Genomic DNA, 22,339 nt, shown 5'->3' with positions numbered 1-22,339 from the left:
AAAAACATTATTATCTGTAGAAATTGTCAGATGATAAGATTTAACTTTTTACTGGTATATGAATTTCATTAAAATGGTACCTAGGTAAAAATATTACAATATATTAGTGTTGCAGAATGACAGATAATTTTTATATTAAATAAAAATAACATAACTACAAATTATATTTAGTACTAAAACCTATGAGTAGATAGTACTTAAAAATGTCTAAATTAAGATATTATTGTTGAATTACTTAAAGAGTCAAGACTGCATGTATTAACATTGTTTTAGATGTTTTTTTAACAAATAACATAAAAAATGCTTAAGATTGATTTAATACTTTAAATTGGTAAATGTATCATACCACGACAAAAAGAGTTGTAAATTTAAGATGGTATTCTTCTTACAAATAGGAACATAGAATAAATATTGCAATATAGCTCAATTTCATTTCTAAAATAAACAAGTTATCATACAAATAAATTACCAAATTTTTTATTTTTTTTTTCAGCAGTGTATGGTAATGAAGTAATTGTTATCAATAATCATCAGAATAATTAGATTAATAAAAGTATAGTATGTATACCAATTCAATTATTTTTGCAAAGTAAATAATTACTAAAACTATTACTATAGAATTAAAACCGTACAGTTTTGATTAGAATTATATTAACATTGTGTATCTTGAAAGTTAGATTTAATTCTGAGTGACTGAGTTAAGTAGTTTTAAATATGAAATAAATGTATATATATCATGACTGAATAATGAATATATCGTGTCATTTTATGATAAATATCTTCCTTTTCAGAGGTGAGTGATGATAAAATGATTGTCATAAAAAATTATCAGTTAATTTGATTAAGATCTCATTTATAAGCCAAAATATACAATAACATTAAGTATAACAAAAACAAAATCCATAAGTTAACTATAGGAAATTACTTAATAGAATATACAACTTTGAAGTATCAAAGAATACCATATAAGTAGAATTAAAATTTAAAAATAATCTACTCAATTAAATGTTCTTAATGTATAGAATTAATAATAAATTATTGTAAAAGAAGCATAAGTATGAAAAAAGTATCAATTATTTCAAACATGATTATTAATTAACTTTACTGATCAAACAACAATACACATAATATTATGAATATAAAACAAAAAGTATTGTAATCATAACATTGAAGATATTTTTTTTATAGGTATAAAAAACACCTACCAATCAAAAAAAAATCTATTAATTAAATGCTCAGTTATTTTTGTTTATCACATAGACTCAAAGATCTTGGTAGTATATATTTATAAATAATCATCATAATAAGAGTATTTGATAGTTTCCTCTCAGAAAAAACTATAGGATAATAATAACAATAATAAGATATTTTGATATACATTTATGATTTGTATCCATATTGTCGACACACATATGAAACAATTCATTGTGTTTCCTAGTAGGATAATTTATTTTCTTTACCCTTGAAATTTCAAATATATGAAATGGCACATTAAAACCCAAAGATAGGAATTAAAGCGTGGCGAAAGGGGTATTAATAAGTTTTTAGCCTAAAATAATTATCATTAGTATTCACATTTCAGATAGGAGCGAAAGACAATTGCATTATAGCTATATTTCATCTTTTTTCAAATGAACTATGTGGTCATCATACAAATTGAATACAAATTGTTTTTTATTCTTTCAGAGGTGGGTGGTGATGAAGTAATTGTCATCAAAGATGATCAGAATAATAAGAAATATATCTCATCATGAAGAATACATTATAACTATAACTTATATATTAAAATAACAGAATTGGGTCATTAATTGTATAATTAAAAATACAGATATCAATGATATGTCATCATTTTAGAAAAAAATGTATTTAAATTAAATACTCAGATACTTTTTTTTATCACATAGACTCAAAGATCTTGGTAGTATATATTAATAAATAATCATCATATTATAGAGTGTATCTTATAATTTCCTCTCAGAAAAAACTATTGGTTAATAATAACAATAAGCATCCTCTTAATGGTATAATTAAGAATACACATATCAAGGATATGGTATCATTCTATAAAAAAATACATCATTTACTCTATATTTTACTTTAATATTTGTATCCATATTGTCGACACACATATGAAACAATTCATTGTGTTTCCTAGTAGGATAATTTATTTTCTTTACCCTTGAAATTTCAAATATATGAAATGGCACAATAAAACCCAAAGATAGGAATTAAAGCGTGGCGAAAGGGGTATTAATAAGTTTATTAGCTTAAAAATAATTATCATTAGTATTCGCATTTCAGATAGGAGCGAAAGACAATTGCATTATAGCTATATTTCATCTTTTTTCAAATGAACTATGTGGTCATCATACAAACTGAATACAAAATACTTTATTTTATTCTTTCAGAGGTGGGTGGTGATGAAGTAATTGTCATCAAAGATGATCAGAATAATAAGAAATATATCTCATCATGAAGAATAAATTATACCCATAACTTATATATTAAAATAACAGAATAAGGCCATTATTAGTATAATTAAAAACACAGATATCAAAGATTTAGCATTATTCTAAGAAAAATATCATTTAATCCCTAATTTACTTTTATATTTGTATCCATATTGTCGACACACATATGAAACAATTCATTGTGTTTCCTAGTAGGATAATTTATTTTCTTTACCCTTGAAATTTCAAATATATGAAATGGCACAATAAAACCCAAAGATAGGAATTAAAGCGTGGCGAAAGGGGTATTAATAAGTTTATTATCTTAAAAATAATTATCATTTGTATTCACATTTCAGATAGGAGCGAAAGACAATTGCATTAAAGCTATATTTCATCTTTTTTCAAATGAACTATGTAGTCATCATACAAAATCAATACAAAATGTTTATTCTTTCAGAGGTGGGTGGTGATGAAGTAATTGTCATCAAAGATGATCAGAATAATAAGAAATATATCTCATCATGAAGAATACATTGTATCTCTAACTTATATATTAAAATAACAGAATTGCGTCATTAATTGTATGATTAAAAATACAGATATCAATGGTATGTCATCATTTTAAGAAAAAAATTTATTTAAATTAAATACTCAGATACTTTTTTTTATCACATAGACTCAAAGATCTTGGTAGTATATATTTATAAATTATCATCATAATAAGAGTATTTGATAATTTCCTCTCAGAAAAAACTATTGGTTAATAATAACAATAATAAGATATTTTGATATACATTTTTGATTTGTATCCATATTGTCGACACACATATGAAACAATTCATTGTGTTTCCTAGTAGGATAATTTATTTTCTTTACCCTTGAAATTTCAAATATATGAAATGGCACATTAAAACCCAAAGATAGGAATTAAAGCGTGGCGAAAGGGGTATTAATAAGTTTATTAGCCTAAAAATAATTATCATTAGTATTCACATTTCAGATAGGAGCGAAAGACAATTGCATTATAGCTATATTTCATCTTTTTTCAAATGAACTATGTGGTCATCATACAAATTGAATACAAATTGTTTTTTATTCTTTCAGAGGTGGGTGGTGATGAAGTAATTGTCATCAAAGATGATCAGAATAATAAGAAATATATCTCATCATGAAGAATACATTATAACTATAACTTATATATTAAAATAACAGAATTGGGTCATTAATTGTATAATTAAAAATACAGATATCAATGATATGTCATCATTTTAAGAAAAAAATTTATTTAAATTAAATACTCAGATACTTTTTTTTATCACATAGACTCAAAGATCTTGGTAGTATATATTAATAAATAATCATCATATTATAGAGTGTATCTTATAATTTCCTCTCAGAAAAAACTATTGGTTAATAATAACAATAAGCATCCTCTTAATGGTATAATTAAGAATACACATATCAAGGATATGGTATCATTCTATAAAAAAATATATCATTTACTCTATATTTTACTTTAATATTTGTATCCATATTGTCGACACACATATGAAACAATTCATTGTGTTTCCTAGTAGGATAATTTATTTTCTTTACCCTTGAAATTTCAAATATATGAAATGGCACAATAAAACCCAAAGATAGGAATTAAAGCGTGGCGAAAGGGGTATTAATAAGTTTATTAGCTTAAAAATAAGTATCATTAGTATTCACATTTCAGATAGGAGCGAAAGACAATTGCATTATAGCTATATTTCATCTTTTTTCAAATGAACTATGTGGTCATCATACAAATTGAATACAAAATGTTTTTTTATTCGTTCAGAGGTGGGTGGTGATAAAGTAATTGTCATCAAAGATGAACATAATTATTAGAATATAATATTTCATTATGAAGAGTAACCCATAAATATTATTAATAAAATAAAATATGATAGTTTTAGCCAGGTTTATATCCATTAGAATATTTTTAATGAGAAAACATGTAGTCTTTTAACTACCTACTAGTTAAAAGATATACCTTTAGTAAAATAAATTAATTGTATATACTTCATAATAAAAATTGGATACATTAATTATTTAGAAAGTACTGATAAATCTTAAAAATTATAAGCTTTCTATTATAACAATTTTTAAATTTAAATGTGTTTAAACCACTTTACTTAATATTAAATATTGTTATTATTAAATTACATAGCCATTAATTCAACACACATTAGAAATATTTCTATGTGATACCTAGTAGGATTCTACCGAGGATTAACCTTACCCTGATATATTAATTAAATTAAATAATTTGACACAAAAATAATTTATATTAATTAATCGTAGCATTAGGGATAATAGTTTATAATTTTCTTTAAAAATACTGGCAATTATAAATAACATCTACAATCACAAATATTTAAAAATACACAAAGATCTTGGTAGTATAACTTTATAAATAATCATTATGTTATAGTTTTTGATTATTTTAAATGAGAAAAAAATAGTTTGTTAATAAAAGTATTAAAATTAAAACAAGTGTTTGTAATGTCCACATACATATGAAACATTTGCTTTGTTATAGAATAATTTATTTCATTTAAGTACTCTTTTTATTTCAATAACAATATTAATAGGTACAGTAAAACCCAATATTTAGGAATCATAGCAAAGCAAAAGAAACTTTCAAGGAAGTATTAAAATAAATATTTTTTACAAAGCATCAGGAATCACTATAATCCATCCCCATGACGAGCCATTTAACTAACATACCTACCTATTATAAGAATTTCCACGCTTAAAAAACTTAACAATATTATGTTGAAATTTTAATACTTTTATTGACTTAGATCAGTGGTTACCAAACTTTTCCTTATCGCGGCACATTATTATTAATTTTTATAAGTCACGGCACACTTATGGCGGCCGGGAGGAAGTAATGTGAAAGCAGTCCCTTCCTGGTCGTCGGTTCAACCAACAAAAAAAAAAAAAAAGTCACGGCATACTTAGGATAAATATTATCTACTAATCGAATAATATCGTTATTAGGTAATAAAATAAAAAAAAGTTCAAGTTGTTGCGGCACAACTTTTAAGGCACACTAGATGTGCTGCAGCACACCCTTTGGGAAACACTGACTTAGACACATAAATCACACATTACCTACCTATATGTAAAATAAATTTTAAAAATAAAATTTTTTGGTTGATAAATATTTGTGTGAAGCAAGCAATTTTTACAATATAAAATGGCATTTACAGTGAGCCTAGCGCAATGTCACCTGACTACTCAAAATGTTTTGTACAGAATCAAGTACCTAATTGAGTAATGTTTTTTTTTTAAATGAATTACAATTTACTTCAGTAAATTTGTTAGTTGTATGGAATTAAAAATGTATTATAATTTATAATACATATAATGTAAAACAATATCTAAATATATTGTTTTCATTATATTACCTATTGAACAAGTTGGAAGAACTGGTTTAGACAACAATTGAACAATTGTATAAACAGAATCAGAAAGTTGTGAATTCAAAAATGTAAAATATCCTAACACAAAAACATGTGGATTTATATCATGATCTCATCTCTTCAACCAATAGGTATAATATATAGAATACACATTTAGTTAAAACTAAATAATTGTTTCCAGCAACGACTTGAAGGTGTACACACCAACAACCGGAGTTAGTAATGAATACTAATAAGTAATTAGACAAGTATTTTAACACACACGATGCTAATATTAAGGATAGTGTGCATAGCGGCCTGACAAAACAGTCGCGAGATTCGAAATCGGTTATTCATTAGTTTATACTAAAGATCGGGCTACAGAAAAAACACAAGAACTTAATATTTTATAACAAAATAATATAATTACCATATTGTTGTCTCTCGGAGGACCACCTTTGCGGTCTCTATTCGGTCCACCGTACGGTTGAAAGCGGTTTCCTCTTCCACCGCGGCCACCACCGTGGAATTCTTCTTTCGGTTTGTGGTTAGCATTGGGACCATGGTGTGCATTTGGCCCGTTTAACGACGTGTCACTAATTTTCTCGTCTTTGATTTGCGCCATAACGTTTGCTACACAGTATTGAGCCGAAACACAACAATCAACAACTTCGTGGAGATGATTCAATGAAGGACTGACAGTGATGCCTTCGTCAAAGTGGAAACAAGAAACTCTAACGAGTATTGCAAAATGAAGATTGGAAAGCCGAAGAGATGAGAAACGAAAATTCGAGACTAAAAAAACACGGTGTATGGATGAGAAGAGGGTCGATTGTCAAATAAAATGGCCGACTACAAGTGCACAGTAAAGCATAAATACATAGACGGAGTGGTGCATATGGCTTGTATGTAACAGAGAGGAGGGTGAGTGCGGTGAACGTTTTCGGACGAATGAAGGAAATGACGCCGTTACCGGTACAGTGTTACCAATAGTACACGGGATTTGGATACTTTTCCCATAAATAAATGGAAGAAAAATGATAGAAGATCTTCTAAGACTGTGCATGCCGGTCACTGAAGCCGATAAGCGGCAATCGTATTTCACAAACACATTCTTTTTAATTTTTATAATATACATTCGTGACTCGTGAGTGATCAGTGATCACGGACTATAACCTATCTTATATTCATGACAAAATATATTTTGTCATGCTTATATTATAGTCCGTGATGTTAATGATCAAACTTTGATTATAATTTGACTGTGATATCATAGATATAAAAGTCCACTACTACTGTCCAAAATCCATAATCCGTATTCGTGTTGTAAGTATTAGTAGTATTGGCAGGTACAAAACTAAAGATATTATTACCTTGGGTCGAACGATAACGATTTATTATTTGACTATTGGTCTTTACAAACAATAATTGTGTTTTAAATTTTAATCAATGTAATTAGCCGTAATAACCTGAGAGACACAGAGACAAACACCTGAAAACCTCAAACCACCTAATTTTGAGCAGCTATAACTCGTTAACGATTAAATGGAAACTAATAACTAAAATGTTAAAATTCATAAAAAAAAAATAGCCCTATTATTATATGATACCTATTTAAAATATAGGTTGCCATTTAAAAATCAATAGTTGATAGAGGTTTCACTATTAAATATAAGCGTGAAAAAAATTTAAAAAATTTATAATTCTAGAAAAGCATAAAACTAAACATTTTGAAAAAAAAAAATTGAAAAAAGTCAACAAATTTTGAAATAATGAGTGTTTAATGATAAAAGAATCACCCTGTGTATAATATAATAATAATATATTATAGTATCAAACTATGAAATAATATGTTAAAAGTACTTTAAATAAACCTAGACTCAGTCAATTTACTAAATTCTGAACTTTCTGTTGATAATGTTAGTAATGTTTCAGAAGAAACTTTTTTGGAAGCTATTGTTAATACGCCAGATTTTCCAAAACAAAAAAGTCGGCAAGTGGGTACCGCTCTGCTGTACATTAGGAGGTGGGGTAGACCTCGGACTAGGGTAGGTTAAATTTGAATGCAATGATAAGTATCATTGTATACGAAAAACGATTCTGAACGGAGACGATTTGTAAGTTTAGAATATTTAACGTTAGATTTAAATACAAACAATTTTATGAATTTTGAACTATAGATACAAAATAATTTGCAAATATTCATGATTTTGACGAATTCTTGTCAAAATATAAACTTCAAATGCTAATAAAAAAAAATTGTGCCTATGTATTCTTATAATTTTTTAATCACTATAAGAATAACATATGAGGAACTTTGTATAACATTTTCAAGTATTTTGATTGGGCCAAAAAAATTTTATCGACACTTCAAAAACAATTTTTCAAAAAAATTGAAGATTTCAGTTGTCTATAGGTAAATAGCTCAAAAAAAGTCTAAATATTTTGAAAATTAAATAATGTAAAGAAAATGCCAATCTAAATAACTGGTAAAATTATCAAGTATCTTCAACTTATACTTTTTGAATAATAACAAATATTTAAAATCGTTTGAGGATAAATCGTTATCGTTACGCGATTTCGTAAAAATTTAAAATTCAAACGCACTTAAAATTTTTCCTATAATAATGCTTCGAGTTTTCTCTATAGTTACTTGAAGAAAAAAGTTTTTTTGGTCGTCCAAAATTTTTTTACCGACACTTCAAAAAAAAAAATCACATAAAAATCGAAAATTTCAGTGGTCTATAAATAACTCAAAAAAAATCCCTTAAAATGGTGCTTGTGCTCCAAACACAAGGTTGCAATTAACCCTGTTTGCATAAACCAATTTAAATTTAAAATATTATTACATTACATTATTAATATTATTTATATTTTTATTCATGTACCTAATTCTCATTTCTTACCAAACAGTTCCAGCTCTAAAACTCTGGACAGCTTTATTTACTGTGTCAATGTTCTTTGAAAACACTGCTGCTGCCAGCCCATAGTCAGTATTGTTGGATCAGCTGATTACTTCGTTGAAATCACTAAACTTTAATATTTGTTGTACAGGGCCAAAAATCTATATAATTAAAAAATATAGTTATTAAATAATAACACGTAAATACATAAATGTATGTATTATTATTATTATATTGACATTTTTACTGTTCACGAGCTTTTTTGACCTGATTCGCGGCAGTTTGTTATACGCGTTTCCGTTGGAAGGATGAAAATATTAAATAATTACTTTTTATTCGTGATACTTCATAATAATATTATACAAGTCAACATTTCAATTATAAAAACAAAAATAGCTCATTGATTAATCAGCATCATGGTTTTGCTTAATACTTCTTATTTTTTACCTATATAATGCACCAATAATATTCAACTTGCCACCTGCAACCACCCCTGAAGTTTTAAATTGAAGCGTTATTCCGAAAATTTATGGTGTACACAGATATCATACACAAAAAAAACCATTATTCTCATTGTAATATAAATTCATCAATATATTCATCACTCCGTTCAGAATCTAAAACAATACATTATTCAATTTCCAAAGTAGTGTTAAAATATTTTGTAATAATTCAATATAATGAAAAAACAAAAATAACAGTTGGTCGGGAGGTTATCTCTTAGGACACCCCCCTTAAATACGCCACTGACAATGAGTGTCGCGAGAATATGAAAGAAATTAGATGTTATTATATATTATACAATAATATTTTATTTTAATTTAATAATTTATTTATTCAGCCAAATCAATTACAGTTACAATGTTACAATAAATTACATTAATAATAGCTGATACGTACATCAACTAAGCTACCTATAAGCTCGGTTATTTAGACCAGACACTTGGTTATAGATTATAATTTATAATATAGTTTTACCGAATAAAATTAAGTATACCTATAATAATAAAATAAAATGATAATATTGTGTTATTGTGTAAGACGTGTAGGTACCTATACCTATTTTACTTAATCTGTGATCCAGTATTCCTGTAGAGACATACAAAGCAAGCAATGAAATGGGACTACTTCATTATACGCATTATTTACGTATCAGGCCAAAAGATTATATTATTATAATCATTAATCAGCTACCTAGGTATTACCTCTTTTGTGTATTATCTAAGTATTACCTATACATTTTGTTAAGTAATCAAAATTTAATTTCACCTATACCTATGGTTATAGATACATATAATTTACCTATATTGTTTATTCTATACTGTAAAACTCCATATGATAATATAGAATATTATCATAAATACAAAAATAAATACTTGAATCAGTTGAATCATATTTTTTGTAAAATTCTCATACGAATCGAAATATGATATCGTTTTTTACTTGTTAGTTGTTGAGCTTGTTGCACGAATTTCAAATTCGATGAGGTGCCGACTATAGGTCATAGGTACCACGATTAAATCGTGATAGGTACCTACACAAAAAGTGCTATAGAATATAGATGTAGGGTCGCCACCTCTCTGGGCTTACATATAAATCTACGGGCTCCTCCAGGTTCAGTGAATTACTCTCCACGACCCAGGTCAAATAAAATTTCGGTTGTCGATAGTTGTCGTAAAATTAGTATTATTTTATCATACGACATAAGATGAGCAAAATTTATACAAATAGTAAATTTAAATAAAAAACATATAATATATAAGTAAGAATACAACATATTATATATCACAAAACCATTGTATATATTTTTTTTCAAAACATATTGTATTTTTTTAGTAATAAAATATGTGATAATATTATTATATTAATAATTTTTTTGGCTTTTTTTTTTTTTTGCTAATAATTATCCTGTCTCCGGGTCTGTTATCTCTTATAAAGACGGCAACCCTATATTATAGATACCTAACTTACCGATTTCATATTTATGTGTGAACTCGGAAAGATAAAATATGATGAAAGACATTTATTGTAATTTAACTTAGATAAATAATTGATAAAAACATTTAAAACAGTGTTTTACATTCTCAATCTAAACAAATAAAAATAATTCAATTATAGTGGACAGATTTTTAAATAATTAAATTTATTGTAATAATTTAAGATATGTACTTTATGTTTTAGCCTTTATAATAAGGTGTTTCTTAAAAATTAAAATAAGGTAACTTTTATACTTAATAGTATAAGTTATAAGTTTAAGAACGTTATCTTTAATATTGAATTCACCGTACTTCATAATCATACATTAAAGTGTTAAGTGAGGTGCTTATTTAGTTATTTTTATAAATACCTACTTAATCTACAATACTTGCTATAGGTATCGAATAACATTTTAATATACTTTTTAAATTTAAAAAGTTTTAAATTTAAATTTTGAATAATGAAGTATACATTAATTGAATATGCAGTTATGATTAAGTTAAGTACATACCTAACGTCCTAACCTGCGGATCAGATTGAAAAAATCTTTAAGTTATAGATAAAAATTGATCTTCAAAATAAAGTGTATTTGATGGTTATGAATTTATGATTATTTTACCAACTTACAATACACAACAATGAGTTAATTAATCATGTATATTAAATGACAACAAATACATTTCAGTATTTCACCTCTGTTTATCTTGTAGAATTATTCTCGTATTAAAATCGATGTGTCACATAATTTTTTTTATTCGGCGACTAGAGCGTGAAAAACGCGTGACAACTGATAATAAGCTCAAAAACTATCACATCTTGATTCATATAACAATTTTGCAATTAATACAATTCGAATGAATATATTTTTACATTTAAGATAATATTCTAAAAATAGTTAAAATTTGAAATAAATCTAGATTTTGAATTAGAAAAAATTTTCAAAATACTAAAATTTTTAAAATCTTTGTGCTTCTACAGTGAGTACATTTTATACAGTTATATAACTTTACTGATATTATTCATTTTAGCTTAGATCATATTATCATATACATTATGCAATCTGGGTTGGAGTCATATACTCATGTTCCGATATTTTGAAGCACTATATTAATATTATGTTATAATAAGCGACGAGTCTTGTGATGAGATTTGTGCAGCATGCGCGTGTATACTCGTCGCATATTTATTCAAAACACTACATTCTCCCTGGGAACTCATGAGTGATAACCACGGTCCACGATATATAGACGACGAGTATAAATACATGCACGTGCGCAAATCGTGCACCTCATCTCGGTGACTCCAGACTCGTCGCTAATATGTGCTTCAAAGTTCAAAAATTGCTAATATAGGCTTGATTTTTTTTTATAATAATATTACTTTTTACCCGTGATTATGAACTAACTATCTAAGCATTTTAGAAACATCCTGTAAAATATTCGGTACATTTGGTATTTTAGTTTCTTATCAATTTGGTCACACTGTTAAAAGATTCTAGAATGTTCCATGTTTTAACATGATATTTTATTATTTTAATAATTCTTTCATTAAACTATCACAACATAAGGCATAAGCGCTATTCGGCTACTTTTAATTCTACCGCACACCGCAGCTGTGTTCGGCATTCGGCTTACTGTACTCTGCCGTTCTGTACCGAGTGTACCACGGGTTTCTCCATCGTTAATCGTTTACATTATTTTGTATTTTTGTGGTGAACATTTACTACATTTCATTTACTAGAATAGTCTTGTTATTTTTTGATTGAGTATTTTCAGTTAAATTTCTTCAATTTTAATTCATAGTAAGAATTTTAACATGATTTTATGAATTATCTAGTTTGTTGCATTTAGTGTGTGAAAAATTCATCACTTATCTGATTTAAATATATTATATTATTTAAGTACATCACTAATATATAATTGTATTTTATAATTTTATAGATGGCTAAATGGGGTGAAGGAGATCCGCGATGGATTGTTGAAGAACGCCCAGATGCCACTAATGTAAACAACTGGCATTGGTAATTTGTTAAATTATTTTCATGCTTTCTGTGTAAATAAATGCTTCTTCGGTTTAAATTTCCTATCTATTTATATTATTATTTTAAATTTTTTATCTATGTTATTTTGTTATTTATCTTGATACACACCTATTGTTAATTTGAAAAAAGTTAAACATTTTAATACAATAATTAATTTTAAAATGAAGTTCAGTTAATACTTAGTACAAATAACAGTGAAATAAAAGTAAGGTTTCATTATGTGTATATGTATATATTATATAATCACAACAAAAATCCTTTGTAAACTACGTGCAAGTATTATAAAGATGTGTCTATCTTGACAAAGTACCTTCTATGGAAGGTCTCTTCACTTCATCATTCCTATTTCCTGTTAAATTTATTATTATATCAATTAAGCTTATTGTTCAAATTTGTAACAGGTTATAAAGAATTAAGTTAAAAAAAGTATTGTCAAGATGTGGTATCATGAATAAATGTTAAGTATATTGAATTTAAGTAAACTTATTTTGTTTCAATAATTTATTTACTTGGCAAGGAATTATTAAGAATAATATATAAATATTAATAATAATAAGTTATATTTTAATAGTCCTTTACCAAGTAAATAAATTCTTGAAACAAAATAAGTTTACTTAAATTCAATATTCTTAGCATTTATTCATGATATCACATTTTAATAATACTAAGGACTATTCTTACAATGTCTGGTTCAGACTAACTGGAAGAATTATATCGGTTAACACATGATAAATTCTTCCGGTTAGCATTATCAGGAACTAACTGAATATGTAAGAATGGACCTTAAAGATCTAATATTTTTTTTACTTAGTAATTTTTACACATAATTTATGAAAGGTTTTTGTTGTGATATCACTAATTTTTATCTATTTTTATTATCGATGGCAACGCTAGAAACGGCTGCCGTGATTCTGAATTTAATATAAATTTCCATTTAAAAGTTAGCACTTTTTCATTTACAACTTAAATTCTAAACTTACAAGTTTGATGATTTTTACAAAAGCTCGTTATACACAATATATTTGATGTTTTGGATTTTACTAGGAGTTAATTGATGTAGTAAAAAATTAGTTATGTTTTATAACAAATTTGTCTGTGTCTTACACGGTTTAAACGCCAAATGGACAACTTTTGATTCGATATACTATACACACACCGTCGTGCAGTTATTATTATTTTTTTGATGTTTTTACTTAGCTCGCACCACGACCGTGGCACTGGATATATATAATAATTTACACATAAAATTAATTTTATTAATAAATTATATTTCCTTTTTAATTGGTGATTGCTTTTATTAGATTTTCTATCAAAAAGGCTAAGTCTCTATGTTGATCATAATATTTTAATAATTTTTTTTCATTCAATTATTTATTATTTTAATATAATTTATTGAGATATTATTTTAGGTAATATAATATAAAATAATTAAGGTTTGTTTATTTTTATTTTTAGGACAGAGAAAAATGCATGTCAGTGGTCTAAAGACAAACTTGCTTCCTTATTAGTTGGTATGGTATTAGAAAATGATGTAGCTAAGTGTGAGATTGTAAAGATCGATAGTTGTGAAGGAGAAGCTGTTGCAAATAATAGAAAGGGCAAGCTCATATTCTTTTATGAGTGGGATTTAACTTTAAGTTGGAAAGGACATTTAAGTGGTACTGCAAAAGAGATAGAGGGCACAATAAACATACCAAATTTAAGTGAAGAAAATAGTGTAGCTGAAATTGAGGTATTTAATGCTAATTTATTTTTGTGTTTGTAGTTTTAATAATATATTTATTAACTAAAATATTTTGTTGATAGATAAATATTTCATTAAAAGAACCGTCAAATGAAGCAACAATAGTTAAAGATTTTCTTTACCACCAAGGGCGTAGTAAAATCCGAGATCAACTAGAAAAATATATAAAGGATCTTAAAGAAGGTATACAATTAGAAATAAACAATAAATATTTTCAAAAAATTATGATTAGTTTACGGCTAATTTATTTTTAAACTACCTATTTAAGTATAATTTTAATAAATGGTTATTAATGACATCCAATTTAATTATATTTAACTTATAATACTGGAGTATAATATATTATAATTTATAATTGGATGGTTGTTTTAATAAAATAAATATATTTACATATTATCTAGTCACTTAAATGTTTTTGAAATAATATTTTATACAATTTGAAGTACTTATCACTAGTTTTTTATAAATAGTCCAATTCTTTATTGTTCGTACTAGTTTTATGATGAGTTTAAGTATTTAACCTAAACCTGTAGAGGAAGGGGACAAGAGAATAAGGCTTCAACTACTGTGGTTATTAACCTAGTACTGTAGGGGGAAGAACTGTTGGAACATGTGATTGTATGTGTGGCAATGATTGATTGCTAAAATTATCACCTATGCTCTGTTCAGCAAGAGAACACACCGAGGGCCGACCAAAATCAGTTTCCTGCGCATCCCCAGACATCACTCTGTCATAGATGAATCAGTTTTGATAGCAGGAGGATGTTCAGAATATCAGTGCGTTCTCTCGCTGGACAAATATTAAGTTATAAAAGTCCGAGTATCTACACTACGTCATGGAGATTCGTTGGTACATTTATAATGTGTCTTGTTATAGCAATCGGTTACTATAAACAATCACTGTCTCAACTGATAAACTTCTCGGTGTCGCACAAATTAACAGAATGACCCCCAGACATAAGACATATACATGTCAAAATATTCTGACCAATTCCATTTTATTTAATTTTAAAGTCTTATTTTGAAGACCAATGAATTGATTTGTCATCTACCCTATATAATGTCTACACCACTTATCTCTCAAAAACTAATTTCACCGCTACTCAATTACACAAACAATACCACTTTACTTGCTTTAAACAAAGATTCTATCATTGCAACCCACTCTCTACAATGTCACCTTAATCAAATCTCAAACTGCTCCATAAATAGAAAATAAAATATGAACTATGTTAATCTTATGCTCTCAATTATCACTCAACAATATATCTGTAACAATAATAAAAAAAAAAAATACATGAGCCTATTACACAAAAAAAAACAAAGATCAATCTAATGCATGCTTAAATTTTTCAGCTTTTACAAAATTAAGATTTGGGTAAAATAAGACTCATTAATATAAGCCTTTCATTCTATATATCTAAAGCCAATAGTCCTCAACAGGAGTGATATCGCTACCTGGTGGGAGAATGAATGCGTTAGGTGGTAGAAAGGCAATTAACATTTTTCAGATAGTAGGGGGTGGTGAACAATGTTAGGGCTGTAGGTTGGTGATGAGTTTATATTTACAATTAACATAACAACGTTATCACTAAAAGCAATAATTGTCATATGGTTTGAAATTTGAATCACCAAACACAATCATCTCACTAATCAATATAATTATTTCAATTATCCCCTTAGATTAAATCTTAACATTATATTAAGATCATATATTTTTAATTCAATTATAAACTTTTCATTTACCTTTAATACTTTAATTTTATGAAGGTTAAGAACTGTCTTAGGCAAATAATTGATGCCCTTTGGTAAATGATCAATATACATAGTAAATAAATAATTAAAAAAAAATCTTTTATAATATAAATTATAAATGAAAATCTTAAATATTAGATCAAACAGCATTAAATAGATTCATTGTTGAACACAAATATGCTACATTCTCATTAATAATTCAGAGACAACATATATAGGTAGTGCCAGTAGTGTACTACTAGTAGGTACAACATCATTTTAAAATTATGAATTTAATTGATTAATTTTTATTAAGAATAAATAATTGTTTTTTTTTTTTTTTTTTTTTTTTTAATTAAGATATATAATTTATTATATAATATGATTCCAGTTGTTCAGTTTTGATTATTTATAAATGTATCATCCTTTAAATTACTAATGAATGATAACATATTGTTTTGTTCTAGAATTTTCAAAAGGCATGATTTTGCCCAAAAAAGATATTGAAAGTTCTTCTAAAGCAAAAGTGTCAAAAGAATCTTTAAAAAATATTCACAATTCTGATAATGTAAGATTAGTTAAAGTTAAAAAAAATTAATTAATATAGTTAATAAATACTTATTATTTTTATAGGGTGCAAAAGAAGATAAGTCAAAATCCAAAATAGATACTACTACTGTTGTCATGGATGTAGTATTTCAGTGTTCTGGTGAAGATTTTTACAATGTGCTCACAACACCAGAGGTCAGTATATTAATGTTATAAATAAATTTAATAGTTGAAAATATTGTGAATTATTTCTTTATAGCTTGTTTCAGCTTTTACTCAACAATCCGTCACATTTCAAGCAACTAAAGGTGGAAAATTTCAATTATTTGATGGCAATATCACTGGCGAATTCTTAGAACTTGTAAGTAAATTGAGTTTTCACTAAGGTGGATATTAACATAATTTTATTTATTTACTTAGTGTCCTGGCAAAAAAATTGTTAAGAATTGGAGAACTAAACAGTGGCCTGATTGGTTATATTCGACTGTTACTGTTACTATCAATCAACAAGAAGACCATACTAAAGTTAAAGTTACTCTTGTGGGAGTGCCCAAAAGGTTTTATATTTTAAAATTTTTTTTTGTTAAAACCATTTGTTTAACATTTTATTTTTTTAGTGATGAAGCTATTACTCGTCAAAATTGGGAAAGATACTACTTCACACCAATTAAAAGAACATTTGGATATGGGATGTTATTATGAGTCTGAACAATTCAATAAATTCTTAAATATAGTTTTTTTGTATTTATTTTTGAAATGTAATAGCTTGTCTATCAAAAAAATATGCACTTTACTGTCTTATGTGCCTATTGATATTTGTTTCATATATCCTTCATAGATATTCTTTTGCCTTCTTAATTAATATTTGTTTAATTTTCTGTCACATAAATTCAAGTTATTCTACAGAATTAAAAATAAAAACCAGTTTTTTAAATTCTAGTGTTCATTATTTATTTTTAATTTCAAAACCATTAATCTATATTATTCAACACAATGTAGTAAGTATTTTTTAATTTCTAAAAAGTACCTTACTACTATAAATGATTTATTTTCTAAATTAAATTAATTTAGGTGGTGATTGGAAAACTGGAGGGGGCAATTTCGGACATTTTTCCACCAAATCCTTCAAATTCGAGCATTCTGAATCTGTTAAAATTATAAAATAATTGTATTAATATAATAATAGTTAGGAAGTTTTTTAACTCTACTTACTTTCAACCCATACATTTTTCGGACAGTTCTGAAATAATAAACAAATTAGTATAAGTAAATTCACATATTTTATTTGTGTATGGTGTTTGCTATTCACAAAAAGCAAAAGATAGACCAATACGTCATGTTTAATTTATTATACATATAATAAATACATACATACATATATATTATATTAAATATGTATATATTATATACTTTTTTAGATTCTGAACGAAGTGATGAATGTATTTCTTATTGGACAGACATTTTTTTAGATTTAATAAATCTCTTAATTTAGATGTTAGGTTAGAGGCTCTAAAATTATTATTGTACCTTTTTTAATACGTATTGTTTGACCTATTTTAAGAATTATGTATAATATGCTATATACAATGTATTATACTATATTGTTTATACCTTTTGCCTAATATTGTAAATACCATGGTAATTTACTGTAATTATTTCATGTAAAATAAGCATAAATGCATTTTATGTTCAAATGTTTTTCAGTTTTTTACCCATTTATTTATATGCTGTATAAGCACATTGAGTCAAATTTTGATATTCCTAATACATTTTAGACCTATTCCTTTATTTTCTATAGTCTATTCAACTATATTGATAATTATAATTTTAACAGCATTTGTTCATGATTATATATAATATGAAAATTTGAGTTAAAATAGTTTTTGTAATAGAAAAAATATTAAAACTAAAAAATATCACTAGATTTAATTCCTCTAATATAAAGTAGTCAACATAACATTGTTTTATCATTATTAAATGGATTAACAAAAAATAAAAATGTTACCATGTAAAGATCTCTTAAGAAACACTTCATCAATCTTCCTGTTGGAGTATTCATTACTTTAATTTGTTCTTTATCTTCTTGTTTGACTACAATCAAAATATTTACATTTTAATTATTGATATCCACTTATTACCATTTATATTAATTCACCATCATTTAAGCATTTATTGAAAGTATTTCGCCATATAGACTTCCATTTTTCATCATTGTCCATTCCTTCCGCCATTTTTTTTATGACAGCATCTTCATTGACTTTGCCATCGCTAGTCTATAGCATAAAATTATAATTTTTAATATTTTTTCATATATTTTAATTTTTAATATATATTATATTTATTTTAGACTTACAGTTAATCCAGATTGCATGAAAACACATTGAAAAAGACATGGTGGCTCTATAATTTTTAAATTGTCATGATCATTTTTAAATACATATTCAATAGACATAATAAAAGAGTACTAGTGAACATATATAAATACATTTATCTATATCCAATACAGATTTTTAAAGGCAAGTACCTAACTACTTTTTCATTTAAAAGCAAAACTAAGTGGTATCTATCTTTATTAGGTACGTCACATAATTGATTTGTTATAAATTTATAACTTATTAAGGATTTATGATGATATAGTAGATAGTAGTTACCTTAATTTAGTTGTATTTTTAAAAAAAATTTAATGTACCTAGGTAAAACATAATTTTTATTAAAGCTAGAATAATAGAGTAGTTTGACACTGTATAGCACTACTGCATTGATGAGTTGTTAAATACTTAAGTCATGAATGAAGTAAATATCAAATATCAATTTCTAATCACCATTTTCGTGTACCATTTCCTTGTATTCTTTTGTTGCATGTTTATCCTTGAATTGTTTGAACTTTTCAAAGCATACTTCCCAAGCATTGTCCAAACCAGGTAATATATTTGGCATTTGACAACATGTAGGTAATTTCTGTTTAGATATAATATAAGTAAAAATACACCTTTATGTATAATAAAATTATTTTTAAATATCTAATTGGTTAGGTATAGATATTTTCACATTTTTTTTTTATTATTATTTACCTTCAAAATATTTGAAATAGAAATACCTATATTATGTACCTACCTGTATCATACTGTCAAATTAGCTAATAGCTGCACACGATTAATAAATTATATTATTGTTCATTAGGTAGTAGGTACCCACGTTATAAACATGATAAATTTAGATAATTTGCAATATAACCATTTTAATTACCCACCTACTATCTAGCCAACTATAGATTTCTATTTAGAGCTATCGATATCTACGAATACAAATTACGATACTTGTATTGAGTTTTATGGAATATATAGGTTATAGGTACCTACTATACCTACCTAGTGTAGATATTTTTAATTGTACTTATAATAAAAATTAAAAATTTTAAGTGTAACTATAATAGCTATACTTAATACTTATATAAGCTATCTATATCTATTTATATTGACCGAACTTGTATTCTCTGTAATTTCAATAATTATAATAATAAATAATTTCAAAATATTTTTTTAGTAAAGTTACTACAAAATTAAAATTTCAATTTCAGATTATCTCACTATTTCATCACTTAGGTACCTAAATCTATTAATCTTACACTAATATTTAATTTTCAATTCCCGACAACCCCGCCATTATTTTAAAATACTTAAGTGTCGTGAAGTTTTTAACTCTATGTCACAAAAGAAATAAATTCCCTATGATAAAAATAAAAAATTTTTTGTGCATATAATATTTTAATTTATAATTTAAAATAGACCTTAATCAACCGGGCAAAAATACCACCAAAGTTCAAATAATATGGTTCTATTGCTCTATAATAGGTAGGCTATATAATATTATGATAAACATATAATAAGTGGTGAGAAGGAGTAGCATTATTATACCTAAAACTAAAGGTAGTTTTATTTATTTATGATAATTTATCATTGTGAATCAGCGAATATATTAAAATAGGTATTAGATTTTAAATTGAGTATTTTGTGATAAATTGTTGGCTACCCTTTTGGTTACACAATTGTGAACAAAAAAAAAAAAATATTAAAAATGTTCAGAGATTAGTACCTATACCTATAGTATATTTAGTTTATTAGTTAAGATCATACATTCTACAAAAAAGGTAGATTTTACTTTTTATCAATATTTATTATGTATACATATTATATACCTTTTCCGGGCTTGGAAAGAGAGCTCGGCATTCATTATCATTTGTCATTCGTTTTTGGCGTAAAATCCATGTTCTCTCGAATCCAACAGTCTATAAAAAAAACCACGAACTTATGAGATATTTTTTTTATTACTTTTGTATTTTATACTTAATTAATTTTTTATTTTATTTCATATTTTGTTTTATTTATAAGTAAATAAGTTTTAACACACTTACAAATACTGTTTGGCAGATGATCGCAAAAATACATAGAAAAACCACTTTTTGCATTTTAATCGTTAAATTAAAATCTCATTAAGTTTTATTTAGAAGTGACAACTAGAAGTTAAAACTTCTAAACTGAACACTAGTAAAGATTTTATTATTCTGTTGCTCTTAAATAAAATTGTTGTGTTTTATGTAAAAAATAACAATACAGACCATATAGGTATACTAAATTATTATAGTTATTAAATCTTTATCAAGGCCCAGGACAATTGTTTGAATAAGTAATTGTGTAACGTGTATTCATTGTTAAGGTTAACTACAGGAAACTAGAAAGCACATACTTATTTTGAGCTACAACATAGCTTATAGGCTATTAGGCTACAACAATTAACAAGTAAACATACAGCTATTGTTGGAAAGCTTAAATGATGTTCTATAGTATTTTGTAATTATGTATTTTAACCCGTAATTGTCGATGACATACTCATATTATTTTAATATGAATTAATATTGATGTTACTTGTACAATGTGCACCAAGGTTGTAGGATGTTAAATTGGTCCTCAATAATTATAAATAACATCACTGCAGTTTTATTAATGTTTCAGAAAAAAAATGAAGAGGTAAAAAATAAACGTATAGGTAGTTTCTATCGATTTTTTCTGATTGATTTATTTGTCATATACATTTTATTTGATCATTAAAAGTAAAAAATGTGTAAGCGTCTTTTATTACTTATGAGTTATTTTATCAAAATCATTCAAAAATAATTACAATGTTTTTTAAATGTTTAAATGCCACAAATGGAACATAATATTTTTGTTAAATAAAATATAAATCATTTAGGTAACCAAATGTTTTGTTATCCTAATTATATAGGTACCTATTTCAAAACTCAATTAAAATATAATCATTATTTTTTCAATCTGTACAGTTAATTTTTTTGATTAAAATAAATATTTTTTCTAATGAGTAATGATTAAATGATGAATGTTATTTAATAAATAATCATTAAATACAAATTTATTTTCTAATATTTCAATAATTTTAACTTGTTGATTAAACTTTAAGGTTATTATAATTAACACTTATTAATTAAA

At 25.8% G+C, this 22,339-nt stretch overlaps 3 protein-coding genes, 1 long non-coding RNA gene and 5 other non-coding genes across 22 annotated transcripts in view; 1 reads left to right on the top strand and 8 right to left on the bottom strand.

Annotated features, from left to right (window-relative positions):
* The window catches only part of LOC126549306 (hrp65 protein-like), a 28,402-nt gene extending 21,615 nt beyond the window's left edge, over window positions 1-6,787 (bottom strand). For 6 of the 13 annotated variants that reach the window (XM_050198061.1, XM_050198062.1, XM_050198063.1 and 3 more), the window contains exon 1: window positions 6,321-6,787. In XM_050198061.1, coding sequence (XP_050054018.1) covers window positions 6,321-6,515 — 195 coding nt within the window. In that variant the 5' untranslated portion in view covers window positions 6,516-6,787. The remainder of the gene's footprint in view (window positions 1-6,320) is intronic. The other 7 variants (XM_050198069.1, XM_050198066.1, XM_050198070.1 and 4 more) reach the window with 3 other exon arrangements.
* LOC126549307 (uncharacterized) lies at window positions 1,571-6,314 on the bottom strand. The gene is made up of 2 exons (XR_007603451.1): window positions 2,491-6,314; window positions 1,571-1,768 (listed from the first exon to the last, which is right to left on the bottom strand). It is a non-coding gene; the product is annotated as an uncharacterized LOC126549307 (long non-coding RNA).
* On the bottom strand, window positions 1,573-1,660 carry LOC126549507 (small nucleolar RNA snR60/Z15/Z230/Z193/J17). The gene has a single exon (XR_007603622.1). It is a non-coding gene; the product is annotated as a small nucleolar RNA snR60/Z15/Z230/Z193/J17 (small nucleolar RNA).
* On the bottom strand, window positions 2,290-2,379 carry LOC126549509 (small nucleolar RNA snR60/Z15/Z230/Z193/J17). Its single transcript, XR_007603624.1, has one exon. It is a non-coding gene; the product is annotated as a small nucleolar RNA snR60/Z15/Z230/Z193/J17 (small nucleolar RNA).
* LOC126549504 (small nucleolar RNA snR60/Z15/Z230/Z193/J17) lies at window positions 2,798-2,888 on the bottom strand. Its single transcript, XR_007603618.1, has one exon. It is a non-coding gene; the product is annotated as a small nucleolar RNA snR60/Z15/Z230/Z193/J17 (small nucleolar RNA).
* Window positions 3,444-3,531, bottom strand: LOC126549506 (small nucleolar RNA snR60/Z15/Z230/Z193/J17). The gene has a single exon (XR_007603621.1). It is a non-coding gene; the product is annotated as a small nucleolar RNA snR60/Z15/Z230/Z193/J17 (small nucleolar RNA).
* Window positions 4,164-4,251, bottom strand: LOC126549505 (small nucleolar RNA snR60/Z15/Z230/Z193/J17). Its single transcript, XR_007603619.1, has one exon. It is a non-coding gene; the product is annotated as a small nucleolar RNA snR60/Z15/Z230/Z193/J17 (small nucleolar RNA).
* A 5,550-nt stretch (window positions 6,788-12,337) lies between the features above and the next one.
* On the top strand, window positions 12,338-17,571 carry LOC114125042 (activator of 90 kDa heat shock protein ATPase homolog 1). The gene is made up of 9 exons (XM_050210890.1): window positions 12,338-12,571; window positions 12,711-12,790; window positions 14,267-14,543; window positions 14,618-14,738; window positions 16,757-16,857; window positions 16,923-17,033; window positions 17,098-17,199; window positions 17,259-17,395; window positions 17,456-17,571. Exons 2-9 carry the CDS (start codon window positions 12,711-12,713, stop codon window positions 17,538-17,540), a joined length of 1,014 nt encoding a protein of 337 aa, XP_050066847.1. The 5' UTR covers window positions 12,338-12,571; the 3' UTR covers window positions 17,541-17,571.
* Window positions 17,572-17,763: 192 nt separating this feature from the next.
* On the bottom strand, window positions 17,764-21,418 carry LOC114125044 (general odorant-binding protein 67). Of its 2 annotated transcripts, none has more exons than XM_027988518.2 (8): window positions 21,250-21,418; window positions 21,034-21,123; window positions 19,661-19,796; window positions 19,192-19,238; window positions 18,994-19,111; window positions 18,844-18,929; window positions 18,051-18,078; window positions 17,764-17,984 (listed from the first exon to the last, which is right to left on the bottom strand). In XM_027988518.2, exons 1-8 carry the CDS (start codon window positions 21,301-21,303, stop codon window positions 17,896-17,898), a joined length of 648 nt encoding a protein of 215 aa, XP_027844319.2. In that variant the 5' UTR covers window positions 21,304-21,418; the 3' UTR covers window positions 17,764-17,895. The 2 variants fall into 2 exon arrangements, with proteins under 2 accessions (XP_027844319.2, XP_050066848.1); XM_050210891.1 differs by having other exon boundaries at window positions 18,844-18,930; window positions 18,998-19,111.
* Between the last annotated feature and the right edge of the window lie 921 nt (window positions 21,419-22,339).

This window comes from Aphis gossypii, chromosome 1 (assembly GCF_020184175.1).
Source record: "Aphis gossypii isolate Hap1 chromosome 1, ASM2018417v2, whole genome shotgun sequence".
Lineage (NCBI taxonomy): Eukaryota > Metazoa > Arthropoda > Insecta > Hemiptera > Aphididae > Aphis > Aphis gossypii.
Note: the sequence above shows the minus strand (reverse complement) of the source record. Positions and strands in the feature narration are given on the sequence as shown.